The sequence below is a fragment of the Dendrobates tinctorius genome, unplaced genomic scaffold, assembly GCF_039654945.1.
Source record: "Dendrobates tinctorius isolate UK_male_01 unplaced genomic scaffold, ASM3965494v1 ptg000163l, whole genome shotgun sequence".
In the NCBI taxonomy this organism is placed as follows: domain Eukaryota; kingdom Metazoa; phylum Chordata; class Amphibia; order Anura; family Dendrobatidae; genus Dendrobates; species Dendrobates tinctorius.
Window position 1 is genome coordinate 10,476,390 of NW_027361830.1, and position 26,548 is coordinate 10,502,937.

The following is a 26,548-nucleotide window of genomic DNA, read 5'->3' on the forward strand; positions in this document are numbered from 1 at the left end:
ACAGGCACCGAAGCTCTCTGACCTTTCCCGGCGCCTGCGCACTGCAGTAATTTACTCTGCCCTCAACAGGGCAGATATAGTACACCTGCGCAGGAGCCGAGGGAGAAGCAAGGAGGAGGACATCATCGTATGAAGATGGGAGGCGCCGGACCGGACCGCGACACCCACTGCACCCTACCCCACCCTCCAGTGAGTATAATCTAACATGTTTTTCTTATCTTTCAGGTTTCATCGGGGGCTTATCTACAGCATTACAGAATGCTGTAGATAAGCCCCTGATGGCCAAAAATTAGGTGACAGATTCCCTTTAATTGCTTTGACAGAGCAACCCCCACTCCTTACTCGCTTACCTGCTATGTGTTATCTCTACAAACTTACTGATAATATTCAATTTTGGAAGTGTGAAAAATGTCTACCTTGGCTCAGTAGTTATTTTGTCATTAACCACTGCATATTACTGCTGCTTATCTAGTGTCAAATGTAAGTTGTGCTATTTCATTTTTTTATAGTTTAGTTCTCTTGCAGAAGAAGAGAAAATATCTTGCAGGTGTCACGTAGTAGAAATCGCTGCCCTTCATGTCAATTTCTGATTCTTTCAATATGATCAAGAAACTCCTTAATGAGACCAGGAAATCATGGAGTATAACAGGAAAAGTCCTACATGGAAAATGAATGCAGACTAGATTCTCACTTTACATTCATCATATTGCAAAGGTTGCACTTTGAATTATAGGTTAGCTAACTTTCCCAGAGGGTACTTTCAATATCACGGGTTTACCATGACAGAGAGGAGCCAGAAGACCGTAGCATCTGATTTATCCTACTCCTGCACTGATTAGAAGCACTTCAACTTCATAGTAAACAGTGTAAATTTCTTTTAGCAGTGCAGGGGTTAATCTACTCAACTGAGAGCTCCTGGAGTGCTAAGACTCTCAGCTGTGCACTGTTAGCCACTCCCATCTCCTATATAAACTGGGCCCTGGCTAGCAGTCATTGTCAGAGAAGCTTTATGTTGCATGGCTAGACATTGTTGTTGATTGTTATTGGAGAAGGCGTTTTGTGGATTTATCTGTGACTGTGGCTAGGTTTTGAGTGTGTGATAATTCCCTTTCTTCTACTTTGTTTTAACCCCATCCTCCACTCCCTAGTGTATTCCTCTGTTATTTGTGAGTATATTTGTATGTTTGATATTTTTTATTACCTCTGTTTGTATTACCTATGTAAGTCTGGTTGATGTACTACGGTACATTACTACTCCCCTCTTCCCTGGGTGGGGGAGGGGTAAAGACTGAGGATGGATTCAGGAGCTAAGGCAAGCGATGTATACAGCTCTGGAAAAAATTAAGAGACCACTGCAAAATTGTCATTTTGTCTGATTTTTCTCTTTATAGGTATATTTTTGAATAAAATGTAAATTTCTCTTTTATTCTATAAACTACTGACAACATGTCTCCGAATTTCCAAGCACTAAATTTTGTATTTATTTTTCTAAAAATGAGAAATGGTCAAAATTAAATAAAAGAACCAGTGCTTTCAGACCTCAAATAATACAAGGTCATAATCATTTAGAAACAACAATACTACTAATGTTTTAAATCAGGAAGAGTTCAGAAATCAAGATTTTGCAGAAACATGATTTTTAAAAACAGCTTTCATGCTCTTGGCACGCTTGCCACCAGTCTTTCACACTGCTCCTGGCGCAAATATTAAAACAGTTCTTCTTTGTTTGATGGCTTGTGGCTATCCATCATCCTTTTTATTACGTTCCAGAGGTTTTCAATGGGGTTCAGGTCTGGAGAATGGGCTGCTCATGACAGGGTTTTGATGTGGCGGTCTCTTAATTTTTGTGTTATGTGTATGTGCGTATATTTCATATATGATTGTGTGCATGTGTGTAATGTGTAGATTTGTATGTATGATGCATTAGCTGAGCATATTTTATGACATTGTGCTTAACATGAATATGAATTTAAATGTGTATGTATACTATGGTGGAGCCTGAGGTGGGGAAGATGGTAGGGTACAAACAAAATTTCTGCACATGAACACTTTACTGTCCTTGTCTGCCCATGCTTGTAACATAGTTGTTTTTTTTTATGCGAGAGAGATAATATTGATACTTTTTCTATAGAGCATTGACTATAAGACTCCATACTTAGCTGGTCTCTTTAAAGAGAAGCAGCAATTCCTCTATATTTTTTGTTACAAAAATCCCTTGTCTAAGGTTGGCTTTGTGCTTCGGGAGGATTACTAACAAATAACTCCAAGTTCAGTTTTCCAGATAAGGCACTGGTGTTTAAAAATACTATGTCCAAATTTAAAGCTCATCATTTACATTAATTTTGAAGAACTTGTGACCACGGTGTATTACGGGCATATTATTATAGTCAACATTTTTAAGCTTTTGGTATGCTGGCAAGGAACAAAGAAATACAACTCTTGCAAGAAACTACCATATTCTATGATGGACTCATGTACCAAGATGGACCCCAAAAGCTGTAATTGGATCCATCTGGTTTATGTTCAGGTGAGTAACGTTTTACGAGAAAAAGTAGTGGAGTAATACTGAGCTTTTTTTCCTGATAAAACTGATGAATTTTGAGATGTAGCTTTCTAACCAAGGCTCTGATGAAAGTGTGAATATAGCATAAATATGGACTGATTTGTTACCCATGAATCTAAATAAGAATGTTCTCATTCTCTGACAGTAAATATCTTGAAATAGGAAGCAATTGTAAAGCAAACAATACTATAAAGGGGTAAAACATACTTTTTTCAATTCTATAGAAATCCCAAGAACGACTTCCATGTAAACAACGGGCTGGACAGCAATTATGTCACTGAACTATCACTGCTGCTCAAGAGCGGACAGAAGAGGGCTAACAGTCCAATAATGTGTTTGTGACAGAAATTCCTGGCTGCCATTGAAGTGGAAGTGGGCCTCTTGGGCCCCCAGGCAGCTGCTCAGGTTGCACCAACGGTATTTTGTCCCCTGCTGCAGCCCTTACTTAAGGTTCGCAGCTGAACAAGTGAGGTGTCCTGAGACTCTGCCTCCTCTGTAATGTCAGAAGCATGATGGGAAGTGTCTGGATTTTAATGGAACTGTGTATGAGGGACAACAGTTAAAAGATGGCATACTTAAGATCATCTCCATTATTCTTTGAGGCTATGTGCCCACGTTAGCATTTTTAAACGCTCAGAAAACCGGACTTCTTCCCAGAAACCGTGCGTTTTATTTCCGCACGTTTTTGCGCGATTTTTGCACAAAAAACATGCTTTTTTGATGCGTTTTTTTGGCGCGGTTTCTGGGAACATTGGAAATAGCTAAAAACGCGGACCTATGTGGAAAATAATGAGCATGCTGCGTTTTTAGCCACTAATCACTTTCTGAGCGGAAAAAAACGCATGCCTTGGCACAAAAAGCCAAAAATGCATTAAATTGCATAGGATGCTTATTTTAAGCGTTTCTGAAGCGTCTGATCCTGCACAAATGCTTCAAAAATGCTTAAAAAAATGCAACGTGGGCCTGATAAGAGTAACATTTGCTGGAGTGATTCATTAATCGTGAGTTTTATCCAATTCTGAATGGCTATTCTCCGTTCATAGGCATGTTATAATATTCCATACTCTTTCAATTTCATTTTCACTATTTCCAGCTTATTTCCTGACCTCTACTTCATTGGCTGTCATTGTCAAAGAACTGTCAACTCTCAAACAATGTTGGAAAAAACTTGTACTTGATGAGATGCCTCTTAAGTTGGTTGAATGATGGGTCATTATTAGAGTTGAGCGAAACGGGTCGAAAAAATTCAAAAGTCGCCGACTTTTGGCAAAGTCGGGTTTCATGAAACGAAACCCGACCCTAGGATGAGGTCGGCCACGAGGTCGGCGACTTACGCGCCAAAGTCGCGTTTCAAAAGTTTGTTTTGCGCTCTTTTTCAGCCAATCAGGATCCATGGACACTGTGGGCAACGTGATGACATAGGCACGGGTCACCACCATCTTTCAGAAGGGCATGCAAGTGATTGGCTTGCTTTGGTGGGCGTCACAGGGGGTATAAAAGGGCGTGCACGCCGACCGCCATCTTACTTCTGCCGATCTTAGTATAGGGAGAGGTTGCTGCTGATTCTGTAAGGAGAGCGTTAGGCAGGGAAGAAGACAAAAAAACTGCTTCTGCTGCTAGCGATTTGGCCTGCACAACACACCAGTCACTGTGTGTGCAGTGCAAGGGGAGGCTATATAGTGGTGTATCAGTGGTGTTGGTTGTTGGGCTGCCTTCTAAGGCTTCCTGACATTGCTGCATTGCTGTTTACCACTGCTCCGCAAACTGCTTTTTTAAAAGCAATCCCAATTTTTTTTTTGTCCTGCTGAGAAGAAAAGAAAACTGCTTCTCCTGCTAGCAATTTGGCCTGCACAACACACCAGTCACTGTGTGTGCAGTGCAAGGGGAGGCTATATAGTGGTGTATCAGTGGTGTTGGTTGTTGGGCTGCCTTCTAAGGCTTCCTGACATTCCTGCATTGCTGTTTACCCACTGCTCCGCAAACTGCTTTTTTAAAAGCAATCCAATCTCCCTTATCCTCTAGTCACTTTTGTCACAGCTGTGCCATCGAGCCTGTCACATAGCGCTCAGATATTCATTGGGCCTCACACAATCCAAAAGTGTCCAGTGTCCAAAAGTGTGTGCAGAGATTCAAAATCTCCCTTATCCTCTAGTCACTTTGGTCACAGCTGTGCCATCGAGCCTGTCACATAGCGCTCAGATATCAGTGGGCCTCACACAATCCAAAAGTGTAAACTGTCCACAAGTGTGTGCAGAAATTCAAAATCTCCCTTATCCTCTAGTCACTTTTGTCACAGCTGTGCCATCGAGCCTGTCACATAGCGCTCAGATATCAGTGGGCCTCACACAATCCAAAAGTGTCCACTGTCCACAAGTGTGTGCAGAAATTCAAAATCTCCCTTATCCTCTAGTCACTTTTGTCACAGCTGTGCCATCGAGCCTGTCACATAGTGCTCAGATATCAGTGGGCCTCACACAATCCAAAAGTGTCCACTGTCCACAAGTGTGTGCAGAAATTCAAAATCTCCCTTATCCTCTAGTCACTTTTGTCACAGCAGTGCCATCGAGCCTGTCACATAGCGCTCAGATATCAGTGGGCCTCACACAATCCAAAAGTGTCCACTGTCCACAAGTGTGTGCAGAAATTCAAAATCTCCCTTATCCTCTAGTCACTTTTGTCACAGCTGTGCCATCGAGCCTGTCACATAGCGCTCAGATATCAGTGGGCCTCACACAATCCAAAAGTGTCCACTGTCCACAAGTGTGTGCAGAAATTCAAAATCTCCCTTATCCTCTAGTCACTTTTGTCACAGCAGTGCCATCGAGCCTGTCACATAGCGCTCAGATATCAGTGGGCCTCACACAATCCAAAAGTGTCCAGTGTCCAAAAGTGTGTGCAGATATTCAAAATCTCCCTTATCCTCTAGTCACTTTTGTCACAGCAGTGCCATCGAGCCTGTCATATAGCGCTCAGATATCAGTGGGCCTCACACAATCCAAAAGTGTCCAGTGTCCAAAAGTGTGTGCAGATATTCAAAATCTCCCTTATCCTCTAGTCACTTTTGTCACAGCAGTGCCATGGAGCCTGTCACATAGCGCTCAGATATCAGTGGGCCTCACACAATCCAAAAGTGTCCACTGTCCACAAGTGTGTGCAGAAATTCAAAATCTCCCCTGTCCTATAGACACCTTGTACCTTGTTTTACATTACTATATAGTCTGTTGGATTTTGTCTACATTTCTACCAAAAATGAGGAAGGCTGGTGGAAGAGGCCGTGGAATTGGGTGGGGGTTGGCAGCTGGTAATGATGGTGTTGGTGGTGGATCTGATGGTAGTGGCAAGAGCAAAATAGGACCGAATGCAGGAGGTGCTGACCCTGCGTCATCGTCTGGCTACATAAGGCCTCGAACGCTTAGTTTTCTAGGAGTTGGCAAACCGCTTTTAAAGCCAGAGCATCAGGAAAAAGTTTTGTCTTACATTGCTGACTCAGCCTCCAGCTCTATCGCCTCCTCTTCTTCAGTTGTAAAAAGTAAAAGCACTGAGTCGTCATTGGAGGCTCATGTTCATGAACCACACCTTTCCTTGTGTCCTTCACCCCAACCAAGATTGAAGGATGACGCAGGCCATACTACTGATTACTCCATGGAGCTGTTTTCACATACCATGCCTGGATTATCAAGTCAAATGGTGAATTACCCAGGCCAAGATGAATCTGACATGGAGTGCACTGATGCACAGCCGCTGATTGATGATTCTGCTGGTACATTCACTCAGAGCACTACATTGTCCTTGCAGTGTACAGAGCCAGATTCTGACCCTGATGAGACTCAGGTGCCCCTTCCCGCACACTATACCACCATACACGGTGACACAGAGGAAGGTGCACATGACATAGAAGAGGAGGTGATGGATGACCCAGTTGTTGACCCAGATTGGCATCCATTGGGGGAAGAGGGTGCTGCTTCCAATAGCTCAGATGAGGAGCATCCACAGCAGACATCGACATCGCAACTGCTGTTATCTGGCAGGCCCGGAGCACTCCAAAGACAGGTTCCAAACATCAAAAGAGTTGCTGGACAGCTTGTCCAGAGGGTCAAAAGATCACAGCGTGCTAGGCCGCAAAATGTCTGCCAAAGTAGGAAGAGTGCAGTGTGGCACTTTTTTGAACAAAATCCTCATGATCAGGCCAAGGTTATCTGTAAGAAGTGCGCAAAGACCTTTAGCCGAGGGAAAAATCTGAAAAATTTGAATACCAGTTGCATGCTTAGACATTTAACCAGCATGCACTTGCAAGTGTGGACACAACACCAAACCTCAAGTGCCACATGTGCAACTGATCACAACGAAGGTAGTCAGCAACGCTACATTGTTTCCCCCACTGTAAGCCCACCGGTTAGCACAGCAGCAAATGTTGAGGTGTCGTTGCAAGACCACAGCAGTCAGGGAATCCCACTGTTATATCAACGAAATACTGATTCTAGGCCATCAGAAAGAACACCAACTCCATCACCATCATCAACCCTCTCTCAGTCCGCCCTGTCCACCGCTACTTCCACTATATGCAGCTCTCAAGTCCAGCTCACCCTCCCAGACACTATGAGTAGGTCAAGAAAGTACTCAGTCTCTCATCCGCGTACACTGGGTTTGAACGCCCACATTGCCAAACTAATCTCGTTTGATGCCCTTTCGGTTGGTGGAAAACACAGCTCTCCGCGAACTCATGGCCTATGCAGTACCACGCTATGACCTACCCAGTTGCCACTTCTTCTCTCGCAAAGCCATCCCAGCCCTCCACCATCATGTGAAAGACCGCATTGTCCATGCACTCAAGCAGTCAGTGAGCGGAAAGGTGCACCTCACAACTGATGCATGGTCCAGTCGGCATGGCCAGGGCCGTTACGTGTCCATCACTGCGCACTGGGTTAATGTGGTGGATGCAGGGTCCAGAGGGGACAGCGGTGGTGGGACAGTGCTGCCTAGCCCACGGTATAGGAAACAGTTGGCTGTAGGCGTTCGACCCTCCTCCTCCTCCACCTCCTCCAGAAGCGAAAGCTCGTCCACAGAGCGCAGTCGTACGAGCACTCCATCTGCAGCTGCCACTGTTGCACACGATGTGTCCCCCTATCGAGCAGCTAGTGGAAAGCGTCAGCAGGCTGTGTTGCAGATGATGTGTTTGGGCGACAGACACACCGCCGAGGTGCTGGCCGAGTACTTGAAGCGACAAACTGAGTCATGGCTGGGCAGTGTACATCTTGAGGCAGGCAAGGTAGTTAGTGATAACGGCCGTAATTTTGTGGCAGCCATAGCCCTTTCAAAACTCAGCCACATACCTTGCTTGGCTCACACCTTGAACCTGGTGGTGCATTGCTTCCTCAAAAATTATCCGGAGTTAACAGCCCTGCTCCAGAAGGTGCGAAGACTGTGCGCGCACATCCGCCGGTCGCCTGTACACTCCGTTCGTATGCAGAAGCTGCAGCGATTGCTCCACCTTCCCAACCACCACCTCATTATCGACATTGCAACAAGGTGGAACTCCACCCTGCACATGGTGGAGTGGCTGTGCGAGCAGAGGCAGGCCATAATGCATTTGTGGGAGGATACACGGCCAGGCACTTTGAGAGCAGACATGGAGTTGACAGGTGTGCAGTAGTCGAAGCTGAAAGACCTTTGTAAAGTCCTTCAGTGTTTTGAGGAATGCACACGGCTGGTAAGCGCAGACGACGCCATCCTAAGCATGAGCATCCCACTTATGCGTCTGCTCATGCAAACTTTGACGCACCTTAAGGAGCAGGCGTCTGCAGCCAATGTTGATGAGGAGGAAGAGGAGGAGGGAATCCTTGATGACATTCAGCCATTGTCTGCTCAGGTACCTCTCCTGGACGAGGTGGAGGAAGAAGAGGAGGAGGAGGAGGATGATGGGGATGATTACTTAGGGGAGGAGGATGCATCTCATGGGGCAAGTGAAAATGTTGGCGTGGCAAGGTCTGGTACAGGGTTTGTGCGTGACTGGAGGGATGTGGATTTGCCAGAAAGTGCTCCTCCACCCAGCACTCGCAGTGCATCATTGACACCGGGAACATTGGCCCACATGTCAGATTATGCCTTGCGGATCCTAAAAAGGGACCCCCGCATTGCCAAAATGATGAACGATGACGACTACTGGTTGGCCAGCATCCTGGATCCACGCTATAAAGGCAAATTACAAAACATCATGCCACAGGAGAACCTTGCCCTAATATTGGCTAATAAACAAGCAACTCTGGTAAATCGGTTGCTTGAGGCATTCCCAGCACACAGCAGCGGTGATGGTTCTCACACGAGCCGTACGGGCCGGGGGCAGCTTGGCAGAGGTGTTCGTGGTGCACACAGCAGAAGTGGCGTTGGAGACAGGGGTTTCATGACAATGTTGTGGACTGATTTTTCAAATACCGCTCACACAACTGGTAATACTGCATCGATGGAAAGTGACAGGAGACAGCAGTTGTCAACTATGGTAACAAACTACTTTTCCTCCCATATCGATGTTCTCCCACACAGGTCATTCCCCTTTGACTATTGGGCCGCTAAACTGGACACCTGGCCTGAATTGGCCCAATATGTCTTACAGGAGCTCGCTTGCCCAGCTGCAAGTGTGCTATCGGAAAGAGTCTTCAGTGCAGCTGGATCAATCCTGACAGAAAAAAGGACCCGTCTGTCAACCCAAAATGTGGATGATCTAACCTTCATTAAAATGAACCACGCATGGGTTTCCAAGGCTTTTGTCCCACCTTCCCCTGATGACACATAGGGTGACAGAAAAATGGCTTGCTTTGGTCCACCTCTTCCTGGTACTTCACCTATTTCGCCTTTTGCATCAGCTGAATGTCCAACATCAACATATGCCACTTTCTAAAACTCCCTAACTGTGCTGCCTCCCCCCCATGGCCGGGGTCACCACCTACCGCACGACACCGTGCGAGTGCCGTTGCCCTGGACAGGTGGGTAGGCCGACTCTTGGGCGCGGGCACTGGCACAGGGTCCCTCATAGTGCAATCAAGTGTCTCTGACGGTGGTGGTGCACACCCGCCGTCAGACACACTGCTGTACTATGAGGGGCCCAGTGCCAGTACCGACGCCCACGAGTGGGCCCCCCTTGCTTGGGCAGGGCCCCAGCATTTGCAATCTTTACCTCTCCCTGCTCCTCCGCTGTGTAATCTGGGCCGTCAAATCCATACTGTGCCTGACACCGTCTGAGCCTGCCTCCTGAGACATATATTTTGAATGTGTACACTATCCATACATGTTATCCAGGGATACGGTACCCTTTCTAACCTTTGTGCAATCACGTGCAATCCATACTGGGCCTAACACCGTCTGAGCCTGCCTCATGCTGTATAGACATATATTTTGAATGTGTACGCTATCCATACATGTTATCCGGGGATACGGTACCCTTTCTAACCCTTGTGCAATCACGTGCAATCCATACTGGGCCTAACACTGTCTGAGCCTGCCTCCTGAGACATATATTTTGAATGTGTACGCTATCCATACATGTTATCCAGGGATACGGTACCCTTTCTAACCTTTGTGCAATCACGTGCAATCCATACTGGGCCTAACACCGTCTGAGCCTGCCTCATGCTGTATAGACATATATTTTGAATGTGTACGCTATCCATACATGTTATCCGGGGATACGGTACCCTTTCTAACCTTTGTGCAATCACGTGCAATCCATACTGGGCCTAACACCGTCTGAGCCTGCCTCCTGAGACATATATTTTGAATGTGTACGCTATCCATACATGTTATCCAGGGATACGGTACCCTTTCTAACCTTTGTGCAATCACATGCAATCCATACTGGGCCTAACACCGTCTGAGCCTGCCTCATGCTGTATAGACATATATTTTGAATGTGTACGCTATCCATACATGTTATCCAGGGATACGGTACCCTTTCTAACCTTTGTGCAATCACGTGCAATCCATACTGGGCCTAACACCGTCTGAGCCTGCCTCATGCTGTATAAACATATATTTTGAATGTGTACGCTATCCATACATGTTATCCAGGGATACGGTACCCTTTCTAACCTTTGTGCAATCACGTGCAATCCATACTGGGCCTAACACCGTCTGAGCCTGCCTCATGCTGTATAGACATATATTTTGAATGTGTACGCTATCCATACATGTTATCCGGGGATACGGTACCCTTTCTAACCTTTGTGCAATCACGTGCAATCCATACTGGGCCTAACACCGTCTGAGCCTGCCTCCTGAGACATATATTTTGAATGTGTACGCTATCCATACATGTTATCTGGGGATACGGTACCCTTTCTCACCTTTGTGCAATCACGTGTAATCCATACTGGGCGTGAGAACAGCTGGCGAGCTGTTAAGCAAGCTACAGCACCTGTCCAGACAAGTACAGGGATTCCCTAGCGAGGAGACTTATTTGATTGTTTTCAATGTTGGGACAGCAATTTTTGGGGAGCACTATACTCTGGAGAATGATAGATGGGGCCCACCATACACTGGAACATTCCAAAGGTGGACATCAGACACTGGAGCAGCATTTACAGGGCCCATTATATACTAGAGCATTAGAAATGGGGCCCATTATGTTTGGAGCATTATTTGGGCCCATAAGACAGTGGAGCTTCATCCATGGGGACCAACATATACTGTAGCATTATGTGGAGCTCATCATATACTGTTTCAAACATTATATGGGACCAATGATTCTGTATGGAGAAATAGATGGGCCTCGTCATGAGATGTAAAAAGTGAGGTATTTTTCATTGTACTATACCGCTATTTCTCTGCCGTATCGGAGCAGGATGAGTTGTGGTATGTGTTAAAGGGGCGCTCTTTCTCCCAGGGCACATGAAAACCTGGAGCCAGCCCTCCCCCCCACAGTTTGTAGCCAAATAACCCCCATTTTTCAGTGCGTAACTTGTATTATTAAGTTAATTAAGGTTGACAAGCTTAAGAAAGAAGAATTGATGCTTTTGGCATTCAAATGGGCACTGTAGGTGTGTTTCCTGTCCTCCTCTCACTGCCGACTTTTATTCCCCATTGACTTACATTGGGTTTCGTGTTTCGGGACGACCCCGACTTTTCCCTATAATAGGACGATCTTGCTCGACCCGACTTTTGGAAAAGTCGTGTTTCACGAAACGAAACGCGACCCTAAAAAACCAAAAGTCGATCAACTCTAGTCATTATCATTAAATGAATTACCGACTGTTCTGAATGGGTCCATACTTATATTTTGCTGGTGAACTGCATGACTAAATATTCTAATTATCCATTACCTGAAGGACAGACCCTCAATAGTTTGTAGGGTTGACATTGAAGAACATATAATTCATGCTGTTTCTGGTTACATATGAAAGTTCCTCATGTTTCTATGAGAGTAAGGGTTACCTTTTTCACTGTGATAACTCCAACTTGGTATGTTGGGTCAGTCGAAACATCAAACATATCCAGACCATCTCCGTCTATAATGGTGTATTTCATTTCTGCATTGACTCCTTCATCTAAATCCATTGCCAGAACTCTACCAACAGTGGAGTTCACCGGCGATGACTCTAAAACATTCATTTGGTAATGTTCTGATTGAGAGAGATAAGAGACAAATTGAGAGAAGAAGGGAAGAGGAAAGAGAATGGAGAAAGGTAGAAAGAAGGAGAATGGAAGAGCAAGGAAAAAGAAGAGTGAGGAGAAGAAAGAGAGAGAGAGAGTGAAAAAAATAAGACAGCATATTACAAGTGATTCTAAAAGAAACACAAATTAGGTCATTCATCTATACATCTGTATTGATTACTTCCCCTGTAACATTGTTTGATTGCTATGTTAACTTCAGGTAAATCCCTTACATATCATTTACTTTCACAATATGAAATCATCTCTGGAGGACAAGTGCACTAGCAAGAATAAGCATGGTATGTCTGGTCAATAGCTGTAAGAAAGGAGATGTATAGTAATTATGTGACAAAAGGGCCTGCTAGGTTATATTTTTTTGAAAATAGGAAATTCTGGTGATCCGGGGTCCTCATTTGCAGCACTAGCTTTATCATGGTTTGCATAGTTTGTAATGCTTCTTGCAGCAGTGGGATTTTTTTTTTAACTCCCATAGCTTACAACTGATTGCTGAGGGTTCCTGTTGTGAAATATTCTATGATCAGCCTATTTTAGGAAATTCAAAAAATCTCATGTTCTTTTTTTGCTTACAGCAACAAATCAATGTACAACGTAAGTTCTATTATCACCACAAAAACCAGACTCATCATAAACTTGCACTGGGTGTGCACACACCCAAGTGAGTGCAATTAGCCACTCTGCTAGAGGATCATGAAAAACAGGAGAACAACCAGAGTATAGCATAAAAAATCAATGAATTTTATTAACATGCACAAATACTAAAAACAGCATAAAAGACATAGACATTGTAAGGACACCAATAGATCCGGAAAAATAACACTTCCCCTCGATAAAGCTATGGTTGTATAGCGAAATGCGCGTTGGGGTTTTTCCGGTTTACCTCTGCTGTGTCTATCAAGTGAGTAGTTGTTTGCTCTCCCTTCATTGTTCCAACAATTTGTCCACTGCGGGGTTTTATAGCCATATGGTAGATATACAGGCCGTATGGTCGGTCGAGCCGTATCCATTTGTTTGGTGGCTCCAAATTATACATAGTCAGGATTTAACCTGTTGTGCTTTATACTAATCCTTATGGGACATTGATGTGTTAATAGAGGGACTTCTTATGGTATTACTTTCACAGCATTGTGTTATTTTTCCGGATCTATTGGTGTCCTTACAATGTCTATGTCTTTTATGCTGTTTTTAGTATTTGTACATGTTAATAAAATTCATTGATTTTTTATGCTATACTCTGGTTGTTCTCCTGTTTTTTGTAAGTTCTATTATTTAGCAATTTATATTTTTGATGATCAATTTTAATTTTGAACTAATACAGTGCTGACAATCAATCCAAAAAGATAATAAACCTCAAACCTCAATATTTAACCCCTTCATGACCCAGCCTATTTTGACCTTAATGACCTGGCCATTTTTTGCAATTCTGACCAGTGTCCCTTTATGAGGTAATAACTCTGGAACGCTTCAACGCATCCTAGCGATTCTGAGATTGTTTTTTCGTGACATATTGGGCTTCATGTTAGTGGTAAATTTAGGTCGATAATTTTTGCGTTTATTTGTGAAAAAAATCAGAAATTTGGTGAAAATTTTGAAAATTTCGAAAATTTCGCAATTTTCAAATTTTTAATTTTTATTCTGTTAAACTAGAGAGTTATGTGACACAAAATAGTTACTAAATAACATTTCCCACATGTCTACTTTACATCAGCACAATTTTGGAAGCAAAATATTTTTTTGTTAGGAAGTTATAAGGGATAAAAGTTGACCAGTGATTTCTCATTTTTACAACATAATTTACAAAACCATTTTTTTTAGGGACCACCTCACATTTGAAGTCACTTTGAGGGGTCTATATGGCAGAAAATACCGAAAAGTGACACCATTCTAAAAACTGCACCCCTCAAGCTACTCAAAACCACATTCAAGAAGATTATTAACCCTTCAGGTGTTTCACAGCAGCTAAGGCAATGTGGAAGGAAAAAATGGACATTTTAATTTTTCCAACACAAATTTCCTTTCAGCATCAATTTTTTCATTTTCACATGGGCAACAGGATAAAATGGATCCTAAAATTTGTTAGGCAATTTCCCCTGAGTACACCGATACCTCATATGTGGTCATAAACCACTGTTTGGGCGCACGGCAGGGCTCAGAAGGGAAGGAGCGCCATTTGACTTTTTGAATGGAAAATATGCTGGAATATTTAGCGCTTGCCATGTCGCGTTTGGAGAGTCGCTGTGTGCCTAAACACTGGAGCTCCCCCACAAGTGACCCCATTTTGGAAACTATACCCCCCAAGGAACTTATCTAGATGCATAGTGATCACTTTGAACCCCCAGGTGCTTCTCAAATTGATCCTTAAAAAAAAAAAGCACTTTTTTTTCACAAAAATTATCTTTTAGCCTCAGTTTTTTCATTTTCACATGGGCAATAGGATAAAATGGATCCTAAAATTTGTTGGGCAATTTCTCCTGAGCACACCAATACCTCATATGTGGTCATAAACCACTGTGGGTGCACGGCAGGGCCCAGAAGGGAAGGAGCGCCATTTGACTTTTTGAATGGAAAATTAGCTCCAATTGTTATTGGACACCATGTCGCGTTTGGAGAGCCCCTGTGTGCCTAAACATTGGAGCTCCCCCATAAGTGACACCATTTTGGAAACTAGACCCCTTAAGGAACTTATCTAGATGTGTAGTGAGCGCTTTGAACTCCCAAGTGCCTCACAAAAGTTTATAACATAGAGCAGTGAAAATAAGAAATCATTTTTTTTTCCTCAAAAATGATTTTTTAGCACGCTATTTTTTATTTTCACAAGGGTAACAGGAGAAATTGGACCACAAAAGTTGTTGTCCAGATTGTCCTGAGTACGCTGGCACCCCATATGTGGGGGGGGCACTGTTTGGGTTCACGGCAGGGCGCAGAAGGGAATGAGCACCATTTGACTTTTTGAAATGAAAATTAGCTCCAATCGTTAGCGGACACCATGTCGTGTTTGGAGATCCCCTGTGTGCCTAAACTTTGGAGCTCCCCCACAAATGACCCCATTTTGGAAACTAGACCCCCTAAGGAACTTATCTAGATGCATAGTGAGCACTTGGAACCCCCAGGTGATTCACAGAAGTTTATAATGCAGAGCAGTGAAAATAAAAAATCTTTTTTTTTCCTAAAAAAAAAATTTTTTAGTCGGCAATTTTTTTTTTTCACAAGGGTACCAGGATAAATTGGACCCCAAAAGTTGTTTTCCAGTTTGTCCTGAGTACGCTGGTACCCCATATGTGGGGGGGGACCACTGTTTGGGCACACGTCGGGGCTCGGAAGGGAAGTAGTGACATTTTGAAATGCTGACTTTGATGGAATGGTCTGCGGGCGTCATGTTACATTTGCTGAGCCCCTGTGTGCCTAAACAGTAGAAACCCCCCACAAGTGACCCCATTTTGGAAACTAGACCCCCCAAGGAACTTATCTAGATGTGTAGTGAGCACCTTGAACCCCCAAGTGCTTCACAGAAGTTTATAACGCAGAGCCGTGAAAATAAAAAATCATTTTTTTCCCTAAAAAAAAAATGATTTTTAGCCCGCAATTTTTTTTTTCACAAGGGTACCAGGATAAATTGGACCCCAAAAGTTGTTGTCCAGTTTGTCCTGAGTACGCTGATACCCTATATATGTGTGGGGGAACCACTGTTTGGGCACACGTCGGGGCTCGGAAGGGAAGTAGTGACGTTTTGAAATGCAGACTTTGATGGAATAGTCTGCAGTCGTCATTACGTTTGCAGAGCCCCTGATGTGCCTAAACAGTGGAAACCCCCCACAAGTGACACCATTTTGGAAACTAGACCTTCCAAGGAACTTATGTAGATGTATGGTGAGCACTTTTAACCCCCAAGTGCTTCACAGAAGTTTATAATGCAGACATGAAAATGAAAAAAACATTTTTTTTCCACAAAAATAATTTTTTAGCCCCCAATTTTTTATTTTCCCAAGGGTAACAGGAGAAATTAGACCCCAAAACTTGTTGTGCAATTTTTCCTGAGTACGCTGATACCCCATATGTGGGGGTAAACCACTGTTTGGGCACACGTCGGGGCTTGGAAGGGAGTGAGCACCGTTTGACTTTTTGAACGCAAAATTGGCTGGAATCAAAGGTTGCACCATATCGCGTTTGGAGACCCCCTGATGTGCCTAAACAGTGGAAACCCCTCAATTCTAACTCCAACCCTAACCCCAACACACCCCTAACCACAGCCCTAAACCGAACACTTCCCTAACCCTAATCCCAACCCTAACCATAAACCTAACCCCAACACACCCCTAACCCCAACACTAACCATAACACTAACCACAAGCCTAACCCTAATTCTAACCCTAATTCCAACCCTAACCCTCATTCCAACCCTAACCCTCTTTCCAACCCTAACCCTCTTTCCAACCCTAACCCTCTTTTCAACCCTAACCCTCTTTCCAACCCTAACCCTCTTTCCAACCCTAACCCTAACCCTCTTTCCAACCCTAGCCCTAACCCTCTTTTCCAACCCTAACCCTAACCCTGATGGAAAAATAAAAATAAAAATATTTTCTTTATTTTATTAGTTGTGCCTACCTATGGGGGTGATAATCGGGGGGTTCATTTACTTTTTATTTCATTTTGATCACTGAGAGTGATCAAAATGAAATAATGGAATCTGCAGCCGGCAGATTCGGGCGGGCGCACTGCGCATGCGCCCGCCATTTTCCAAGATGGCGGCGCCCATGAACCGGACCCGCCGGACACCGGGAGCGACAGGGGAACTTAGAAGGTGCTGGGGGCGGTGAGAGTGGGTGAGGGGGGGATCGGAAGCTGGCGGGGAGCGGAGGGAATGGGAGGGGGGGCAGATGATGACAGCGGCGGCAGATCGCCGCTGTCATTTGGTGGCGGGGGGGCGATCACCGGTGGGGGGGTCAAATCGGTGTCTCCAGCCATGTCCGATGCTATTGCAGCATCGGCCATGGCTGGATTGTAATATTTCATCAATTTTCATTGATGAAATATTACTATCGCTCTGATTGGCTGTTTCACTTTTAACAGCCAATCAGAGCGATCGTAGCCACGTGGGGGCAAAGCCACGCCCCCTGTGGTGAATTACAAAGCCCCCTGTATCTGCGGGTCAGGTGACCTTTCATTGACCCCGGTCACCCGACCCGCAGGGGGGCTTTGAATTCATGACACAGGGTATGCGTCATAGGTCGGATTGGCACCGACTTTCATGACGCATACGCTGTGTCACAGGTCGGGAAGGGGTTAAAAAGTGTAAGGGCGCAGTCAGACAGCCGTTTAACATGGATGACGATTGCACTGTAGTGCATGGACTGGCTGGTGGCACTCCTGACCCAAGTATGACAGCTGCATAGAAATACATGCTGTAGCGCTCGAGTCAGGAGAGCCATTGGCAAGTCCGTGCACTGCGATACAATCATCGTCTGTGATATACTGTCATCTGACTGTGCCCTAAAAGTGAGGTTATGTCTCTATTAGAAGAATATCTATGTGTGCAGACTATTTGGGCAACAATTACATTTATTATGCAACTACAGTATTTTTCAGATTATAAGACGCATCATATTATAAGACGCACTCCAAATTTTGAGGAGAAAAAGAGGAAAAAAATCTTTTTTTTTAATTAAATGGTGGTGCTTCTTATAATCCTGGCGTCTTATTGCTTACCGGGGGTGGGGGCTCCGGTGAAGCGGGGTCCCAGGGTCGCTGCTGGAGGAGGCATGAGTGGAGTGTTGCTTAGCACTGAGATCTTATCTCCCGAGATCTTGGTGCAAAGATCTGCCCCGGCAGCCATTTTCCTGGAGTCCACTGCACAGTAAACCATGTAAGTGCGGGGGCTCTGGGCTTTCACAAAATGTTGTCAGAACCGTCGCACCAATGAACACCCGCAGCGTTGCACATCGGAACACCCCCTCATCCCAGCCTGCGGCCTGCAGCAACGCTCCACTCTTGCCTCCTCCAGCATCGACCCTGGGGCCCTGCTCCACAGAGGCCGATAAGGTATACCCACATTATAAGACGCACCCCCATTTTCCCTCAAAATTTTTGGGGAAAAAAGTGTCTTATAATCCGAAAAATACGGAAAATGAAAATCATAAATTTTCCCAACTCAAATTTTTATTTTCATCTGTTAATGTGAGAATAATTGCCAAGCAACTTAAAATGTACAAAAATACATTTCTGACAATTCAAAAAATATAAGTGATCATTATAGCCAGCTGTCTATTAAATAAGTCATAACCCTTCCATCGATGGAGTCTGTAAGATTCATAATCTGTTATATATATACAGCATTTCTGCAACGTGGGCGCACAGCCTGAGTTGAAGTGGATGTCTGTGCCCATTACTGATCCAGCCAAGGGCCAATTCACAAGGTCTGGGCAAAGGTCACTCATTTTATCAGGCTATTAAGGCTTTGAAAATTCTCTCTTCAGATATTTCTTGTCCCAGTATTGACTTTCAGGCTGTGTGCCCACGTAGCGTTTTTAAGCGTTTCCGTGGCTTTTTTAAACGCGTGATTCTGCTGCGGAAACGCTTAAAAAAAGCATTCCATGTATTCCTAATAGAAAACGCACATGTTGTGCCAATGGTGCGTCTTTTACCGCTGCGGAATCGCTTAGCGGTAAAAAACGCAGCATGTTCATTATGTCATTGGCCATTCAAATTGATCGGCGTTTATGTGAATGTAAAACTACACGAGAGGCGGTGCCGCCTTTCGAACAAACTTCTGAACCCATGCAGGGTTTTGTCTAGGGCACAACATCAGGAGTTTAGAAGGTGTAATAAGTTGTGTTTTTTTTGTGGGGACGCCTCTCATACTATTTCTGTCTGCCCTAAATGAGAAAAGCGTTTTGCTCACACATTTGCTATGGGCAGTGTACAGTCTAAGTTCCTTTTGGCGATTACCTTGATCTGCTCCTTGTCTACATTTTCGGCTAATGCTTTTGTTGATTCAGGAGCAGCTTTGAATCTGAGGAATTTTGACTTTGCCAAACGTTGTGGTTTTCCCATGATACCCCTGCGGATGCGGACTCCTATCCCTTTGAGGGGTATTGCTGCTACTCCTTTGGCGGAGAATAAACCCCAGTTTTGGACCCAGGTTATAATGCAGGTCACCCCGGACCACCAAGAGAATTGTAAATTTTTGGTGTTGCACAATTTGCATGATACTATTGTTCTGGGTTTTCCTTGGTTTCAAACCCATAAACCTGTTTTGGATTGGAAATCTGTGTCTGTGGTGATTTGGGGTTGTCAATGTGTTCTTAGTGACACTCCTGTTTTCTCCTCCTCTCCCCAGTCTCATGATATTCCTGACTATTTGGCTGATTGTTCTGATGTATTTAGTGAGAGTCAGTCTGCGTCTTTGCCTCCTCATAGGAGTTATAACTGTGCAATTGAGTTAATGCCCGGGTGTAAATTTCCAAAGGGTCGGCTTTTCAACTTACCGGTACCTGAACATGATGCTATGCGATCTTATATCAAGAAGTCGTGGGAGAAAGGTCAAATCAGACCATCCTCTTCATCTTTAGGTGCTGTTTTTTTTGTGGCCAAGAAAGATGGCTCATTAAGGCCATGTATTGACTATCGTTCCCTTAACAAAATCACTGTTAAATATTAGTACCCATTACCCCTGATTTCTGATTTATTTTCCAGAGTTAAAAGTGCCTGTTGGTTTACCAAACTTGACCTCAAGGAAGCGTATAATCTTATTTGCATCAAGCACGGGGATGAATGGAAGACGGCATTTAATACCCCGGAGGGACATTTTGAGTACCTGGTGATGCCTTTTGGGCTCACTAATGCCCCTTCCATCTTCCAATCTTTTATGAACAATATTTTCCAGGACCTTGTGGATAAATTTTTGATCATTTATCTGGATAATATTTTGATCTTTTCCATTGATTGGGATTCTTATGTGGAACATGTTCGGACTGTGTTCTGGATTTTGAGGGAAAATACTCTGTATGTTAAGGGATCGAAGTGTCTCTTTGGTGTACAGAGGATTTCGTTTTTGGGATTAATATTGTCCCCGTCTGCTATTGAAATGGACCCAGCCAAGGTACAGGCCATTTATGATTGGGTTCAGCCAACTTCTTTGAAGGCTCTCCAGAAGATTTTGGGTTTTGCTAATTTCTACCGTAAATGTATAAGTATTTTTTCTGGTATTGTTAAACCACTGACTGATTTGACCAAAAAGGGAGCTGATGTGGTGAATTGGTCTCCAGAGGCAGTCTCGGCATTTCAGGAGCTTAAGCAGAGATTCACTTCTGCTCCGGTTCTACGGCAACCTGATGTCTCACTCCCATTTCAGGTGGAGATAGATGCTTCTGAGATTGGTGCAGGAGCCACTTTGTCCCAAAGAGATCCGGTAACTTCTAAGATGAATCCCTGTGCATTCTTTTCTCGAAAATTTTCCCCATCTGAACATAACAATGACGTGGGGAATCGGGAATTGTTGGCCATGAAATGGGCATTTGAAGAGTGGAGACATTGGTTGGAGGGAGCTAAACATCAAGTTGTGGTCCTCACCGACCACAAGAATTTGATTTATCTTGAATCAGCCAAACGCTTGAATCCTAGACAGGCTAGGTGGGCCTTGTTTTTCATGCGTTTTAATTTTGTGGTCTCCTTTCTTCCGGGCACTAAGAATGTTAAGGCGGATGCCCTTTCCAGGAGTTTCTTTGTGGATTCTCTTGATGTGACCGAGCCTACTACCATTCTAAATGAGGGTGTAGTTCTTTCCGCCATCTCTCTTGATTTGAGACGTGCTCTGGAGGAATTTCAGGAGTATAAACCTGAACGATGCCCTATGGGAAAATTGTATGTCCCTGACCAGTGGAGGAAAAGAGTAATGTCTGAAATTCATTGCTCCGCGTTGGCTGGTCATCCAGGTATCTTTGGTACCAGAGATTTGGTGAGTCATCCTTTTTGATGGCCTGCCTTATCTTGTGATGTCAGGAGTTTTGTGCAGTCCTGTGGGACTTGTTCTCGGTCCAAGCTCTGTTCTCATGCTAGTGGTTTGTTGATGCCCCTGCCAGTGCCTAGGAGGCCGTGGACCCATATCTCAATGGATTTTATCTCTGATCTCCCTGTCTCTCAGAGAATGACTGTTATTAGGGTGATCTGTGATAGATTTTCTAAGATGGTCCATCTTTAACCACTCCGAAAGTTGCCATCTTCTTCTGAGTTGGTGCCCGTGTTTTTACAACAAGTGGTTCGTCTGCACGGGATTCCTGAGAACATTGTGTTGGACAGAGGAGTCCAGTTTGTTTCCAGATTTTGGAGAGCTTTTTGCTCCAAACTGGGAATTCAGTTGTCTTTGTCCTCTGCATTTCATCCTCAGACCAACGGGCAGACTGAGAGAACAGACCAGACTTTGGAGTTCTATTTGAGATGTTTCATATCTGCTGATCAGGATGATTGGGTCTCATTTTTGCCATTGGCCGAATTTGCACTAAACAATAGGGCTAGTTCTGCCACTTTAATGTCTCCTTTCTTTTGTAACTTTTGGTTTCATCCTCGATTTTCTTCGGGGCAGGTGGAAGCTTCTGCCTGCCCAGATATGGATTCTGTGGTAGAGAGAATGCAGCAGATTTGGGACCAAGTAGTGGATAAGTTGTCCCACTCTCAGGAAAAGGCCCAATGGTTTTCCAACCAGCATAGGACCATTGATCCCCGGTTTAAAGTGGGTGATATGGTTTGGTTGTCCTCAAAAAATATTCCCATGAAGGTTGCATCTCCAAAATTCAAGCCAAGGTTTATTGGACCTTATAAGATTTTGGAAATCCTTAACACCGTTTCTTTTCATTTGGCTCTTTCAATTACGTTTAAGATTCATAACGTTTTTCATAAATCTTTGTTGAAAAGGTTTGTGGAGCCAGTAGTTCCCATGGCAGTGCCCCCTGACCCTGTACTGGTTAAGGGTAATTTGGAGTATGAGGTAGAGAAGATATTGGATTCTCGTCTGGCTAGACAGAGACTTCAGTACTTGGTCAAATGGAAGGGTTATGGCCAGGAGGATAATCTTGGGTCTCTGCTGCTGACATTCATGCCAAGAGATTGATTCGTGACTTTCACCTGGCCCATCCTGATCAGCCTGGTGGCGTGGATGAGGGTTCGGTGACCCCTCCTCAAGGGGGGTACTGTTGTGAATTTCCAGGCTCAGACTTCTGAGCCGAAGCTCCCCCTGCTCCCTCTGGTGGTTACTGGAGGTAGTGGAGCTGGCCAGTTTGACAGAGGTCTGCCACCTGATGATGATTATGATGATTGGAGATCTGGGGTTACTGATTGGAATATTTAAGTCTGCAGACTTCCTTCAATCCCTGCTGGTGATTGCTTTCCTGTGCATTCTGAGGCCTGATGTCTCCTGCCCTGATCCTGCATTGTTCAGCTAAGTGGCTCATTTGCTAATCCTTTGCATCTAATCTGGTTTTGTCTCTCTCTGCTTGTTGTGCGGGTTCATCTTGCTCCTCTGGGGGCTGTGCTGGACCACCACTCCATATGTTGCATCCTGTGTCAGTTTGTTTAGTCCCCTGTTATATTGGTCTCTTTTGCTTTGCTCCCTGTTCATACCGGCGCGCTGATATAGAGGGGGCGAAGTCGTGTGACTTCAGTGTTTTTTCTTTTACATCAGACGTGTTGGATTTTTCAGGGTTTTTGCGTGATTGCAGACAGTGTCTTTTCTTTCCTTTCCTATCTAGTCAGTTTGTGCCCCATCATTTGCTCAGTCTATTTTTCTGCCTGTGTTTGTGTTTCATCTTGTCTCACCGACAATATATGTTTGGGGGCTATCTATTCCTTTTGGGGTCTGCTCCAGAGCAGTTTAGATTTCACCTTTCTTGCTTTAGGCTTAGTTAGCTCTCCAGCTGTGATGAGGCGTCTAGGGCATCGTAGGTATGCTCCACGGCTACTGCTAGTTGTGTGGATAGGATCAGAGGTCTGCAATCTGCTTAGTCACCAACCTCTCTATTTTTCTGGTGGCTTAGCCTGTTCCTGCCATCCTCCTCGGTGACCCATTCATAACACCTGGCATTGGAAATCACACAGGCCCATGCCGTCCCCATACCCAAGCACCAGATGGAATATATTACCCTGGATGGAGGAAAGCAAGATTTACTACAAGACCAATATTTCTAATGATACCTGTAACCTGCTGTGGTAAGTGATTGAGTCAGTGACTTTGTGCTCTAACTCTTAACAGTAAGGGTGCCTTGAGAACACCGATTCTGTTAACAACATAGGTGACGAGGTGGCCCACAACTAGACAGGCCCTTCTGGCATTTGCCAGAATTGCCAGATGGCCAGTGTGGCCCTGTTGGTGATCCAAACTAAAACTGAATGGTCTTCATCAGGTGTCACCAGTGTTTTACGTGACATGGATTCTGCAATTGGTCATGGATTCCCTTTACAAGACACTGATGTGAACACAGCCCCATATTCTTCACTTTCTACAAACTGATCTTTGATAAGAAAAGCTTAGTAAAGTTTTCAGTTCAGTAACTTATGAATTTGCTCTCATCAATCTGTTAGAATGAAAAATGTTGTCTTGTTTTTTATAAACTTCCAATTTCAAGGCTTCCCAAAATAAATGATGCATGGAACACTATTGTAATGTTTCTACTCAGTACTGAATCCTTATATCAGAGTGATAACTTAGCAATTAAAGAGTAACTATAAAGCACATTTTTTTTTTAATATTATCCACCAGCCATGGCAAAGTAATGAATTATTGTAATAGATTTACTTACTTTTTTTCTTCTTTCTCAAACACTATGCCATGTGTGTGTGCCCAGTTGCTGTTACTGTAGAATCTCCCTTCAAATGCTGTTCAGCAAGAATCAATGAACTATATTCAAACAGCCTATGCTTGGAAATTTTCCTCTCTTAGTACAGGTACATGGAGCAGAAAGGTTCCGAAAGGGAAAGTTTTATACACAGAATGAGTAAAGTTTATTAATTACAGAGCAGCAGTTAAAAGGAGCTTCTAAAGAGGCATCAACCTGGCACCGAACTAGTACTTCAGCATAAAGAGAATGAAGTAAAATGACGTAATGAGGCATATCATAACTTTTTAGTGTCTGGAGATAGATTATAGTTCCAAGTTAGATACAAGCTGCACTGAATAAACTATAAGCTGCTACTAATGCACTTACTTTGAGGAAATCTGGGTGGATTGTCATTCACATCGCTGAGAGTGATATTAACAGTGGTTGTTCCAGCTAAGCCCCCCATCTGTCCACCCATGTCTTTGGCCTGGATTAGCACTTCATAATATTCTCTTGCTTCTCGATCCATATTTGTTAAAGCTGTTCTAATTATTCCTGGAGGAGAAACAAGGCAACATTAGTTTAGGCAATATATTATACAGAAAAGTCAATTTAACTGTTAAGTGAAAAAGTGCATTTTTACAATGGAAAAAGACAGGAGAAAAAAATGTTGATATTGTAATAATGTCCTGCGGAAATTCTACTGATATCCTTCCATATGGCAGTAAGTATTTCATTTAGATTGGCAGAGGTAATTGTCCAGATGCTAAAACTACCCAATCAATGTAATTTCTGTACTATAGCCAATTAAACAACTTACAGTGCCGTGTACTAAAGTACGGCTATAGAGTCATCAAGACATTTCACATCATTTTGAAAATGATTATCAGTTCTGTAATGACAGGCTGCGCACAGATTAGTTTCATGTCCACAAATCTTTAGACTTTCCAGTTGTGTGAGTAACAGGTAATTCTTTGCTGGAAATAACTGATATTTGAACTTGCTACACCAGATTCTGCCAATAGGTGGCAGCAATGCTTCTTGAAAGAACTGTGGCTGAATATTGGCCATATAATTAGTGCATGACTGAGTTGCTTCATTTACACTAAAGCTACTGAGATGCGTTTGCTCTTTCTGAAAAGACTATCATGAGCCTGACCCCTTCATAGGATATTTCCCCAAAGATCAAGATTTTTTTGAATGTCTACTTTCGTTTTGTAGAAGAACATGAAACTAGTTTCTGCGCTGACATCCTGGACTGTGGAGAATTTCAATTAGCTTGCTCCCCAATTTGATAAAAGGAGAATGTCTGAGCGCTCAAACCTATGTGTCTGAAAAATATTGATAGTGCAAGCATAAATGTCACTGTATAATTAAAAATGGCCAAAAATAAAATATTACTCTTTCTATGTGTGGGACATTCATACTTTCTAAAATATGAATACGTCTGACAATAGACCAGATCTACAGATCAAGTTTTTTGATACATGCAATGCAAAAGTATGTGACCCCTAACAATAGGGGTGGAAGTTTGGTGAATGGCTGTGAGGGGTTATTTTCCTTCTCACATTAAAACAGGCAGTCACTATGAACTGGATGTGAAGAACATCTCTGCATAGATCTGTGTACGTATTACTTATATACAAAGATGATATTCCGAGTCTTTAGATAATATTAACTGACACAGTCTGGACACAACTATTGGGAGTGCTGGTTTCCAGCTGCATCCTCTGTGCCATAATACAAGCTCTGTATGATCAATGATGCTTGATGGGTGGTGGCTGCTTGTTACAGGCTGTGAGTAAGAGTTCTTCAACTTAAAGAAACACTAACATGATAATTTGTATTGGATAAATCAGTGTAAATGTATATGTAGTTCAGTGATGGTTGCATTAGCCCCTTTCCGACATTGGTACGTAACAGTATGCTGATGTTGGACTTCCCCTGTTTGTTGTGGGATCCGGCACTGAGACCACATCTATCCGGACACATGACAGCTCATATATACAGCTGACATGTACCTGCAACAGCCGCGGGTTGAATTAAGATCCACCCGCGGCTGTTAATTAGCTAAATGCCACTGTCAATCTCTGACAGCAGCATTTAACTCGCGCTTACCGGAAGCATGTCACTAAACCCGCCTATCGGTGACACCATCACATGATTGGTGGTCACCGATGGTTTGGCATGACAACCAGAGATCTCCAGCAGACCTTTATGGTAGTCATAGCCAGATTGCTATGAGCGCTACTCGGTGGTCGGCGCTCATAGCAAGTGAGCATTTCTGCTACACACAGAGGTGATCTAATTGAAGTACTGCAGCTTCTAGTCTCCCATGGAAACTATTGAAGCATGCAAAAAGTAAAAAAAAAATGTTTTTAAAGCTATTAAAAAAGGAAAAAATATAAAAGTTCAAATCACCCCATTTCGCCTCATTCAAAATAAAACAACAAAAACATCAAAAACACACATATTTGGTATTACCGTGTTCAGAATCGCCCGATCTACCAATATAAAAAAAGAATTA

At 43.7% G+C, this 26,548-nt stretch overlaps 1 protein-coding gene across 2 annotated transcripts in view; it reads right to left on the reverse strand.

Annotated features, from left to right (window-relative positions):
- Positions 1-26,548, reverse strand: part of CDH20 (cadherin 20) — an 818,364-nt gene that overhangs the window by 70,659 nt on the left and 721,157 nt on the right. For both annotated transcript variants that reach the window (XM_073550198.1, XM_073550197.1), the window contains 2 exons: positions 24,409-24,576; positions 11,984-12,171 (listed from right to left, as the gene is read on the reverse strand). In XM_073550198.1, coding sequence (XP_073406299.1) covers positions 11,984-12,171; positions 24,409-24,576 — 356 coding nt within the window. The remainder of the gene's footprint in view (positions 1-11,983; positions 12,172-24,408; positions 24,577-26,548) is intronic.